The sequence below is a fragment of the Gekko japonicus genome, unplaced genomic scaffold (assembly GCF_001447785.1).
Source record: "Gekko japonicus isolate JY-2015 unplaced genomic scaffold, Gekko_japonicus_V1.1 scaffold7729, whole genome shotgun sequence".
Classification (NCBI taxonomy): Eukaryota; Metazoa; Chordata; class Lepidosauria; order Squamata; family Gekkonidae; genus Gekko; species Gekko japonicus.
In genome coordinates, this window is record NW_015171740.1 from 2,275 (window position 1) to 13,350 (window position 11,076).

Consider the following 11,076-nt stretch of genomic DNA (forward strand, 5'->3'; position numbering starts at 1 on the left):
GGCCTTAGACTATTCACCCTTCCCTCAGGATGAGGGTCTCTCCCCTGCAGCAGCCTTCCTTCTGGCTCTGCCCTCTGGAAGAAAAGAACCGCTTCTACTCTGACACCAGCCCTTTTGTTCCCCAGCCCTCTTCCTCCCTATTGGTCCATTTTGGCTCCAAAACCTCTCAGGGGCTTCTGGGAGTTGTAGGCCCAGCCTCACCTACTGCTAGCCAGGCTCCCTGGGCCTCGTAGGCCCTCTGGTGGTACAGCCCAGATCATGACAAGCTCACACACAAAAAACCTTTATTGGCACCGAAAGCACAAGACATCATGGAAATACGGCAAAATACTAAGAGGCATCAGTCGCTCACACTTGGCTATTCGAGCCTCGTCTTCTGATTGCATAATATAAAAATTTTGCGCCAGCCTCCATTGTTTCACAATTAGAAGTAAACAGAAGAAAGTGAACAGCTGAGTCATCAGAGTGCCAGCTCTCGCCCTCTAGAAGTGGAGTAATAAAAAGAGATCGGATATCCCTGTAGAGGGGGCAATGAAGTCTGGTGTGTGTCGTGGATTCTGTATCTTTTAGAGAGCAGGGACAAAGTCTGTCTGCATAGGGTGTCTGGCGGTACCTCCAATGGCACAACATTAAAGCATGCAAGTAGGTATGCTCTGCGATGATGTGGGGCTATTAAATTGGACGGATACTTTGCAGTACAGCCCGTGTCAAAAGTTCCCAGCCTACTTGGGGAACATCTGCTGGCTGCGCGTTCCCGACGTTCTTGCCTTTCGATGTCGAGAATTCTTTTGCCTTCGCTCAGGAAGGACGGGCTCCGGAGGAAACTAATTCATGCAGCAGCCCAATGGCTCGCTCACCGCTTCCATGCCAGTCGCTCACAAAGGAGAATGTTTTGCTCACAAGACTCCACAGCTTAGAGGGAGCATTGGATATCAGTGGTCAGAATGGCCTGCTTTTTAAAAAAGGCTGGTACCAAGAGGGGGTGGGGAGGATGTATTGGGCCACTCTACGAGGGAAGGGCCCTGGCCCAGGAAGAAAGTGAACAGTTGAGTCATCAGAGTGCCAGCTCTCGCCCTCTAGAAGTGGAGTAATAAAACGAGATCGGATATCCCTGTAGAGGGGGCAATGAAGTCTGGTGTGTGTCGTGGATTCTGTATCTTTTAGAGAGCAGGGACAAAGTCTGTCTGCATAGGGTATCTGGCGGTACCTCACTAAAAGCACCTCCGACGGCACAACATGAAAGCATGCAAGCATGTATGTTCTGCGATGATGTGGGGCTGTTAAACTTGACAGATACTTCGCAGTAGAGCCCGTGTCAAAAGTCCCCAGCCTACTTGGGGAACATCTGCTGGCTGCGCGTTCCCGAAGTTCTTGCCTTTCAATGTCGAGAATTCCTTTGCCTTTGCTCAGGAAGGACGGGCTCCAGAGGAAACTAATTCATGCAGCAGCCCAATGGCTCGCTCACCGCTTCCATGCCAGTCGCTCACAAAGGAGAATGTTTTGCTCACAAGACTCCACAGCTTAGAGGGAGCATTGGATATCAGTGGTCAGAATGGCCTGCTTTTTAAAAAAGGCTGGTACCAAGAGGGGGTGGGGAGGATGTATTGGGCCACTCTACGAGGGAAGGGCCCTGGCCCAGGTGAGCCCGATCTCGTCAAATCTCCAAAGCTAATCCTGTCTCACACAGTGGCCAGCCGGTTCTTCTGGAGGGCCAACGACAGGGCAGAGAGGCCGAGGCCTTCCCCTGATAGGAACCTCAGAAGAGCCCTGCTGGGTCAGACCAGGGAGGGTCCATCCAGTCCAGCCTCCCGTCTCACACAGGGGCCAGCCAGTTCCTCTGGGGGCCAACAACAGGGCAGAGAGGCTGGGGCCTTCGTAACAGCGTAAGAAGGAGTAGAGAGGGTTGCTTGGCGGCACCCCTGAGCTCTTGTGTCTGACGCCCTCCTCCTCCTCCTCCCTCCTCCCCAGGCCCTGGGCCAGGACGGACGCAGCAGCTCCAGGCAGAGTGAGTCCAGCGTGGGGGAGTGGTTGCGGGCCATCGGCATGGAGAGATACGAGGAGGGCCTGATCCACAACGGCTGGGACGACCTGGAGTTCCTCAGGTGAGTCTCCATGAGACCGACTGGCAAAGCGGAGGCCAAACCTCCGTGGGAGAATATGGGAGAACCGGGTTTGATTCCCCGCTCCTCCACATGCAGCTGCTGGTGTGACCTTGGGTCGGTGACAAGTCCTCTCAGGGCTGTTCTCTCAGGAGCAAACCTCGAAAGAGAGAGAGCTCTCTCAGCCCCACCCGCCTCACAGGGTGTCTGTCGTGGGGAGGGGAAGGGAAAGGAGTTTGTCAGCCGCTCTGAGATGCCAAGTGAAGGGCAGGGTGTATAAATCCGATCTTTTCCTCTTCTTCTTCTGACTGCCCCATCAAGCAAAGATGCTCATCTGGTTGGGTACACAAGGGAGGGCCTTTTCGATGGCAGCCCCATGACTATGGAGCGGCTTCCCCAGAGAAGTGCGCCTGGCCCCCTCGCTCTCCATCTTTAGGAGGCAGCGGAAGACGGTTTTATTTAGGTCTACGTTTGATTTGGTTTGCTAGCAGTCTTGAGTTTGTGATTTTAAATTTTGGGGGTCTTTTGGTGTTGTGGTTTCGTGTAGTGGTTAAGTGCGCGAACTCTAATCTGGGAGAACCGGGTATGATTCCCCATTCCTCCACATGCAGCCAGCTGGGTGACCTTGGGTCGGTCACAAGTTCTCTCAGAGCTGTTCTCTCAAGAGCAGTCCTCGAAAGAGCTCCCTCAGCCCCTCCGACCTCACAGGGTGTCTGTTGTGGGGAGGGGGAGGAGAAGGAGATTGTAAGCCGCTCTGAGACTCCTGAGTGAAGGGTGGGGTATAAATCCAATCTCTTCTCTCTCCCCTTCATCTCTTATGTTTTTAATATATTTCATTTTATACGTGTTTTATCGATTTTTGTCAGCCCCCGTGAGCTCTGGAAGGAAGGAAGGCAGCAAGTCGGTTTGTAAATAGATAAAACCTCTGTTGTGCTCAACCGTGTGTGAGTGGGCGGCACGGAAGAAAGGGCTCCTGCTATGTGCCCGGAATGGTTTGCATTCATCGTAGGAGACCAGTGGGCGGATGTGGCAGGAGAAGGCCCGGCCCGCCTTGCCGGGAGCAGCCTTGAGAGGTGCTCACTAAAGCTTAGGAGACCTTGCCCATAAAAAAGTGAATAGTATTGTACTATAAGCAGGGCTATTTTGGGGCAGGAACGCACAGGAACAGAGTTCCGGCTGGCTCCCGAGTTGGCCACGCGCAGCAGGAACACATTAGCATAGTAGGCCACACCCAACAGCAGAAACTCATTAGGATTGGCTACATTAGGGGTGTGTGGCCTAACATGCAAAAAAGCCCTGGGTTTGGACAACAAACGAGGTAAATAGAATAAGAAGCAAAAGGTGGGTGTGGCTGGATGAGCACACTTCTGGTAACATGGGGGTGTGGCCTAATATGCCAATGAGCTGTGCTGTCATGGGTGTGGCCTAATATGCTGATGAGTTTCTGCTGCTGGGTGTGGCCTATTATGCTAATGAGTTCCTGCTGGGCTTTTTCTACCAAAAAACCCCTGCCTATAAGGAAATGGAATGAGAGTTCCTATAGTTGTTCTTTGTTTCTGAGGAAGGACCAGAAGTCTGAAACACTGAATACTACCTAGGAAAAGTGTTGGATATCTACTCTGGACTTTGTATTTTCCTTTCATGGATCCTGTGGGCTTCTGTATTTTCCTATGACGGCCTATATGTATAGATTCATTCTTGATTACATGTGCATTTCACTTTGTCGAAATCTCCTTTTGTATATATTTTTGCGGGTAACTCAGCTCACAGTTGTTTTCTGTTGGTCTTTGCGATTTCTTGCTGTGTGCTGCAGTGCTCCCTCTAAGCTGAGTGAGTGTGAGCCAGCTCACAGTTTTTTAGCCTCCGGCTCACACATGTTTGCCTTAGGCTGCTGCCAGCCCCTCCTACCTCAGAGGGGGTGTCTGTTGTGGGGAGGGGAAGGGAAAGGAGATTGTAAGCCCCTCTGAGACACCTTTGGGTAGTGAAGGGTGGGGTATAAATCCAATCTCTTCTTCTCCTCCTCCTCCTCCTCCTTATGCTTCACCTCCACTTCTTCCTCCTCTTCTTCCTTCTCCTCCTCCTCCCTCTCCTAGCCGGTTCCCTGCCTCTTTCGCCTCCTTACTGAATGCAAGTTGGATGGATAGTTGCAGGCACTGCAGGCCACAAGGGGGCGCACTGTTCCCACACTCCAGCATCTCTGCAGGCCAGGCGGGCCAGAGGGACTTCTCTCAGGCCCCCCTCGTGGTGTGCAGGGGGGTGTTTCCCCACAATGGGAAATGATGGCCCAACCCAGGTCAACAGTTTATCAAGCTCCTGGCTGGCTGATTTTGATCTGTCCCAGCTGTGGAGCGATGGGGCCGGTTATGCAAAGGCTGATCAAAGGTGCATCCAAAGGAGAAGCTGAGGGGTGGCAGAAGTGGCGGGCTGACATTTTGTTCTGTTTTGCATCGTGATATCTTTGTGCAAGGCTCTGCTTCCAGTGGAAGAGCCTCTGCTTTGTGTGCAGGAGGTCCCCGGTTGCATCCTCAGCATCTCCAGTTAAAAAGGACCAGGCAGCAGGTGATGGGAAAGACCTCAGCCTGAGACCCTGGAGAGCCATGAAGTGGGGCCGTGGCTCAGTGGAAGAGCCTCTGCTTGGCACGCAGAAGGTCCCAGGTTCAATCCCCGGCAGCATCTCCAGTTAGAAAGGACCAGGCAGGAGGTGATGGGAAAGACCTCTGCCTGAGACCCTGGAGAGCTGTAAAGAGGGGCTGTGGCTCAGTGGCAGAGCTTCTGCTTGGCATGCAGAAGGTCCCAGGTTCAATCCCCGGCAGCATCTCCAGTTAGAAAGGACCAGGCAGGAGGTGATGTGAAAGGCCTCTGCCTGAGACCCTGGAGAGCTGTAAAGAGGGGCTGTGGCTCAGTGGAAGAGCTTCTGCCTGGCATGCAGGAGGTCCCAGGTTCAATCCCTAACATCTCCAGTTAAAAGGACCAGGCAGGAGGTGATGGGAAAGACCTCCGCCTGAGACCCTGGAGAGCTGTAAAGAGGGGCTGTGGCTCAGTGGAAGAGCCTCTGCTTGGCAGGCAGGAGGTCCCAGGTTCAATCCCTGGCAATCTTTAACTTTTTAACGAGGCTTTCCTTGGGCCCTAATAAATAACAAGCATTTTTGTATATTATAAGTTTCAACCAGGTCTTTAATATTGGCCCTTAATCAGACTTCTGCCTTCAAGGTGCCCCGGGACTCAAACTTGGTTCTGCCTCTTCAGACCAAGATGGCCACTCACCTGAATGTAAACAAAATAATTATCCAGAATGTGGGAGAGGGTGAATCGGTTCTCTTTACAGAATGCAGAGAATCACAGAGTGGCGCTGCACCTGGCGTTGCCAGCCCCCAGGTGGCACCTGGAGTCCTCCCAGTATTACGGCTGATCTCCAAATTACAGATCTCATTCCCCCCCCGGAGAAAAAGGATGCTTTTGGAGGGTGGACTCCAGTGTCCCCTCTAAGCTGAGTCCATGTGAGCTAGCCCACACCTTCTTCAGCCTCCGGCTCACACTTTTTTGCCTTAGCTCAGGAAGGAATGGCTCCATGACAAACTGATTTATGCGGCAGCCCAATCATTCGCTCACAGCTTTAATGCCAGTAGCTCACAAAGTAGGATTCTTGCTCACAACAAGACTCCACAGCTTAATGAGTTGTTAATGAGAGGATTCGCTCTCAGACAGCTCTTCTCTTGGGTGTGTTTTAGGAAAGAGATTACTTAAGAAGGGACGTGATCGGGGTCAGTTTGGTGTAGTGCTTAGTGTGTGGTCTCTAATCTGGGAGAACCAGGTTTGATTCCCCACTCCTCCACTTGCACCTGCTGGATGACCTTGGGCAAGCCATAGTTCTGGCACAGCTGTTCTTGAAAAAGAACAGTTTCTGTCAAGAGCTCTCTTGGCCCCACCTACCTCACAGGGTGTTTGTTGTGGGGAGGGGAAGGGAAAGGAGTTTGTAAGCTGCTCTGAGACACCTTTGGGTAGTGAAGGGACATGGAGGATAAATCCAATCTCTTCTTCTCTTCTTCTTCTTCTTCTATGAAATTAAGCACAGGGTGGAAAGAATGGTCAAAGAGAACTTATTCTCCCTCTCCCCAAAGACTAGAACTGGAGGGCATCCAAAGAAGCTGATGGGCAGTAGGTTCAGGGCGGAGGAAAGGAAATGCAACCTTACACAGAGAGTGACTAAAATGTGGGATTTCCGGCCAGAGGACGTAGTGATGGCCACAGGCAAGAGGGATTAGACAGATTCATGGAGGAGAGGTCTATCAGTTGCTGTTGGCCATGGTAATGAAAGGGAACCTCCACATTCAAAGGCAGTCAATCTGAGAATCCCAGTGCCAGGAGGCAACCTCAGGGGAAGGCCTCGGCTTCTAGGCCCTGTTGTTGGCCCCCCAGAGGAACTGGCTGGCCCCTGTGTGAGACGGGGAGGCTGGACTAGATGGACCCTCCCTGGTCTGACCCAGCAGGGCTCTTCTGAGGTTCTTATCAGGGGAAGGCCTCAGCCTCTCTGCCCTGTTGTCGGCCCTCCAGAGGAACTGGCTGGCCCCTGTGTGAGACAGGATGTTGGAGTGGATGGACCCTCACTGGTCTGATCCAGCAGGGCTCTTCTGAGGTTCATAAAAAGGGAAGGCCTCGGCCTCTCTGCCCTGTTGTTGGCCCTCCAGAGGAACTGGTTGGCCACTGTGTGATGAAGAGTTGGATTTATACCCCGCCCTTCACTACCCAAAGGAGTCCCAAGAGCGGCTTACAATCCCTCCCCCTTCCCCTCCCCACAACAGACACCCTGTGAGGTAGGTGGGCCTGAGAGAGCTCTCCCGAGAACTGCCCTTGAGAGAACTTACGACTGACTCAAGGTCACACCAGGATGCTGGACTAGATGGACCCTCACTGGTCTGATCCAGCAGGGCTCTTCTGAGGTTGTTATCAAGGAAAGGCCTCGGCCTCCATGCCCTGTTGTTGGCCCTCCAGAAGAACTGGTTGGCCCCTGTGTGTGGCAGGATGCTGGACTAGATGGACTCTCACTGGTCTGAATCCAGCAGGGCTCTTCTGAGGTTCTTATCAGGGGAAGGCCTCGGCCTCCCTGCCCTGTTGTTGGCCCTCCAGAAAAACTGGTTGGCCACTGTGTGAGACAGGATGTTGCACTAGATGGACCCTCACTGGTCTGACCCAGCAGGGCTCTTCTGAGGTTCTTATCAGGGGAAGGCCTCGGCCTCCCTGCCCTGTTGTTGGCCCTCCAGAAGAACTGGTTGGCCAGTGTGTGAGACAGGATGTTGCACTAGATAGACCCTCACTGGTCTGATCCAGGAGGGGTCTTCTGAGGTTCTTATCAAGGGAAGGTCTTGGACTCTCTGCCCTGTATTTGGCCCTCCAGAGGAACTGGTTGGCCACTGTGTGAAGAAGAGTTGGATTTCTACCCCAGCCTTCAGTACCTGAAGGAGTCTCAGAGTGGCTTACAATCTCCTTTCCCTTCCCCTCCCCACAACAGACACCCTGTGAGGTAGGTGGGGCTGAGAGAGCTCTCCCGAGAACTGTCCTTGAGAGAACTTACGACTGACTCAAGGTCACACCAGGATGCTGGACTAGATGAACCCTCCCTGGTCTGACCCAGCAGGGCTCTTCTGAGGTTCTTACATGGATGGGATCTACAATTAAAAATACAATATATTTCCCTGCTACACCTCTTTTTCCTTCTCGTCCATTGGTGCAGCTTCCTACTTCAGTTATGTAGACTGAACCTCACCCTATCCAGGCATTGGATCATTGATTGATTGATTGACTGCTTGGTTTTCTTTGCAGTGACATCACCGAAGAGGACCTGGAAGAAGCCGGCGTGATGGACCCCCTCCACAAACGCCTCCTCCTGGACCACCTGAGGCTCCGGAAGTAGCCGAGCCCACCCCGGGCCGTCCCCCGTGGGCCTCCGCGCCGCTCCCGGGGATGCCCCTCCTTCCTTGTGGCTTTTAGAGTCCCTTCCCGCCCGCTCGCCCACCCTGCCAAGCGCGCCGTATGGACGGCTGCCGCCCCCGTGGTTCGTCCAGGAGCGCGTCTCCCCCCGGTGGGGAGGAACGGCGACCAGACCCTCCTGCAGGCGGCCGTGACAAAGGCTGGCCTCGAAATCTGGGCACCCACGAGGAGACCGTCCCCTATGCAGGGACGTCGCCGCAGTGTGGCTACGTGACTGCCCTCCACCACCGCCACCCCGCAGACACCCCCCCTGGTTTCCTGGCAGAGTTGGGGCCCGGCAAACACAAGTGGTCCAGGCGGGGGGGGCACCCCGGAGTGGCCCAGGCTGAGTGGGGCAGAGCGGCGTCCTGCGCCCCCCCTCTCCGCTGCCGGTTAAGTTATTCTTATTTATTGCGACAACAGAAGGATTCTACGCCGCCCCCCCTTCCCCGTTCCGAAGGACCCCACTCTCCACTCCTGCTCGTCGGCGTTGCCAAGACGAGTGCCCACCCACCACGCCCTGATTTATCCGTGGCCGGGTCTCCCCTTCCAGGCCGACAGCTCCCTCTACGACTGGGGAATCGAGGCCTGCTGCCCTGCCCGTGGACTTATGGGGCAGCAGGCCCCAAGGGGGCATCGTTGGATAGAGCTATGTGGGGCCTGCGGAGCCCCTCCGTCAAGTGAAAGGTGGGTGTTTAGGAGGGGGCCAGTTTTGAGCCCACGGACCCTCCCTTTCTCAGCACCTCTCCTTTACCGCCCGCTAAGGAGCCCCGGACATTCCGACACCCGTCGGCCTCTGGGAAGAGGAGCTGTGGGGGATTGAACCTCCCCGTCGCATCCGGAGTGCCTTCCCTCTTCCGAGAGCTTTGCCCGTGTGGCCGGCCGCGACACGGAAACGCGACCCGTTCCCGCCTTGCTCGGTTTCTGTCCTCGCTGCGGCCATCGGGGCCCGCCGAGCGGCAGTAACCTTTTGCTTCCGTGTCTTCTGCTTTAAAGCGTCTGCCTTAAATACAACCACCCACCCCGACACCCGTTTGACGACAATCTCCAAAATAGGCTCAGGTAGCCCCAAAGGTGCCAGCATGGCTGAGCATCCCGGGAAGGTCTTCCAGCCGCAAAAGAAGTCGGTTGGTTTGACTTTAGATGTCGGGACAGGGGAGTGTTGGGGGAGTCTGCTGAGACCCAGCACAGCCCCCTTTTGAGGTCCTCCCCCCTCTGACGTTCCAGCATTGGAATATCTCACAGGAAGTCCGTCCTCCCGAACGTCACTGTGTACCACAGAGCAGCCAATCACAGATGACTGTGGGGCAGCCAGTAGGGTCAGAGGGTGTGTGGCTACAAGCCAGGTCCCAGGCAAAGGTGAGCCGGCACCTCCCAGGTTTTTCAAGTTGGAGGAAGTCAGAGGTGCGAGAATTCGTCTCAGGCTCCGCCCTCTTTCCATCCCAGTTGGCCGTCCCAGCATGCATTGGGAAGGGGGGTAGGGTACCCTTGGCGGCCCTTTCTCGGCGCTCCCGGGTATCCATCCGGCCCCGCACCGTTTATAAGGAACTGTAAGCCTCTGTTGAGCATGCCATTTTTATTCTTGGTGGGAGGCAAGTCACCGAGGTTCGGTTCTCTTTGCAAACCCTGCCCTCTTAATCCATGCAAACAAGGTACCCGCGGGAACGTCGCGGGGGCCACGTCCTGTCCCTAAGCGGAGGAGGATTGGGGCAGCGGGCCTAGCTGGCAGGCTCCGCTTGGCCCCCGCACAAACATATTGTCACCGAGTGCCTTAGTTTATAACTTGATGGGTGTTGGGGGGGGGGGGTCCTCTGTCCCTGTGCCTGTTGAGTTTGGAAGAAGTTTTGCAGGAGACCGTGTGGCCTTATGCAGCGTAAGAAGGAGCTAGTCTCTGGAACTGAAATGAAGGATGTCCCCCACCCATCCCTTTTCCCCCTCCTGCAAGATTGCCATAATGTGGGGGGCCAGGGGGGTGGAGCAGATGGGGGGGACTTGATTGGCCGCCTCTCTATCACACCCCTCTACCCCCGTTCTCTTCTTAGTTTGGTGTGAGTTTAACCCCCCTACTAAATCGTTCTTCCGTGTTTGTATTTTATGTGTACGGGCGTGTACGTTTTGTGTTGTATTTTTTTAATGTTTAATTTAATTGTCATTTGAAATTCTTCCTTCTTATGCTTAAAATTTCACAGGGCGGGGGGGAGAGAACCCCCCACCCCAAAACATTCACATTTCATGTCTTTAGTTTACCACATCTTGATCCAATAAAAGGGCTTGTTTGCATTAAGGAGTCCCTTGCTTTTTTGCCGTCTTCCCGTGGAGCAGCGGATCCGGTCCCGAGGTTTCCGGAAGAGATCTGTGCCCCTCTGCAAGAGCCACCCGAGGACTGGTCTCCTCTGGCACAGAGGCGGGCAAACGTTTTGACCCAAAGGCCACCGCCTGGTCTCTGAGAGCTCCCAGTTGGACGCCAGCTCATCTGGTTTCCGGTGCTGGCAGTTCAGAGCCCTCAAACACCAGCAGAGGCACAGATGGGCCTTTGGTGTCGTGGTGAAGTGCGCGGACTCTAATCTGGGGTTTGATTCCCCCACTCCTCCTCCACATGCAGCTGCTGGATGACCTTGGGCAAGCCGTAGTTCTGCCAGAGCTGTTCTTTCAATGGCAGTCCTGGAAAGAGCTCTCTCAGCCCCACCGACCGCCCAGGGTGTCTGTTGTGGGAAGGTGAAGGGAAAGGAGATTGTAAACCTAATCTGGGAGAACCGGGTTTGATTCCCCACTCCTCCACTTGCACCTGCTGGATGACCTTGGGCAAGCCATAGTTCTGTCAGAGCTGTCCTTGAAAAAGAGCCGTTTCTGTCAGAGCTCTCTCAGCCCCACCTACCTCACAGGGCGTCTGTTGTGGGGAGGAGAAGGAAGGGAGTTTGTAAGCCGCTCTGAGACACCTTTGGGTAGTGAAGGGCGGGGTATAAATCCAGTCTCTTGGTGTCATGGTTATGTGTGCGGACTCTGATCTGGGAGA

At 54.5% G+C, this 11,076-nt stretch overlaps 1 protein-coding gene across 1 annotated transcript in view; it reads left to right on the forward strand.

The window, feature by feature from the left end:
• Positions 1–10,327, forward strand: part of LOC107117873 (phosphatidylinositol 3,4,5-trisphosphate 5-phosphatase 2-like) — a gene marked incomplete at its 5' end in the record, with an annotated part of 11,465 nt that extends 1,138 nt beyond the window's left edge. The window contains 2 exons of the mRNA XM_015420036.1: positions 1,969–2,102; positions 7,917–10,327. Coding sequence (XP_015275522.1) covers positions 1,969–2,102; positions 7,917–8,007 — 225 coding nt within the window. The remainder of the gene's footprint in view (positions 1–1,968; positions 2,103–7,916) is intronic.
• Positions 10,328–11,076: the final 749 nt, after the last annotated feature.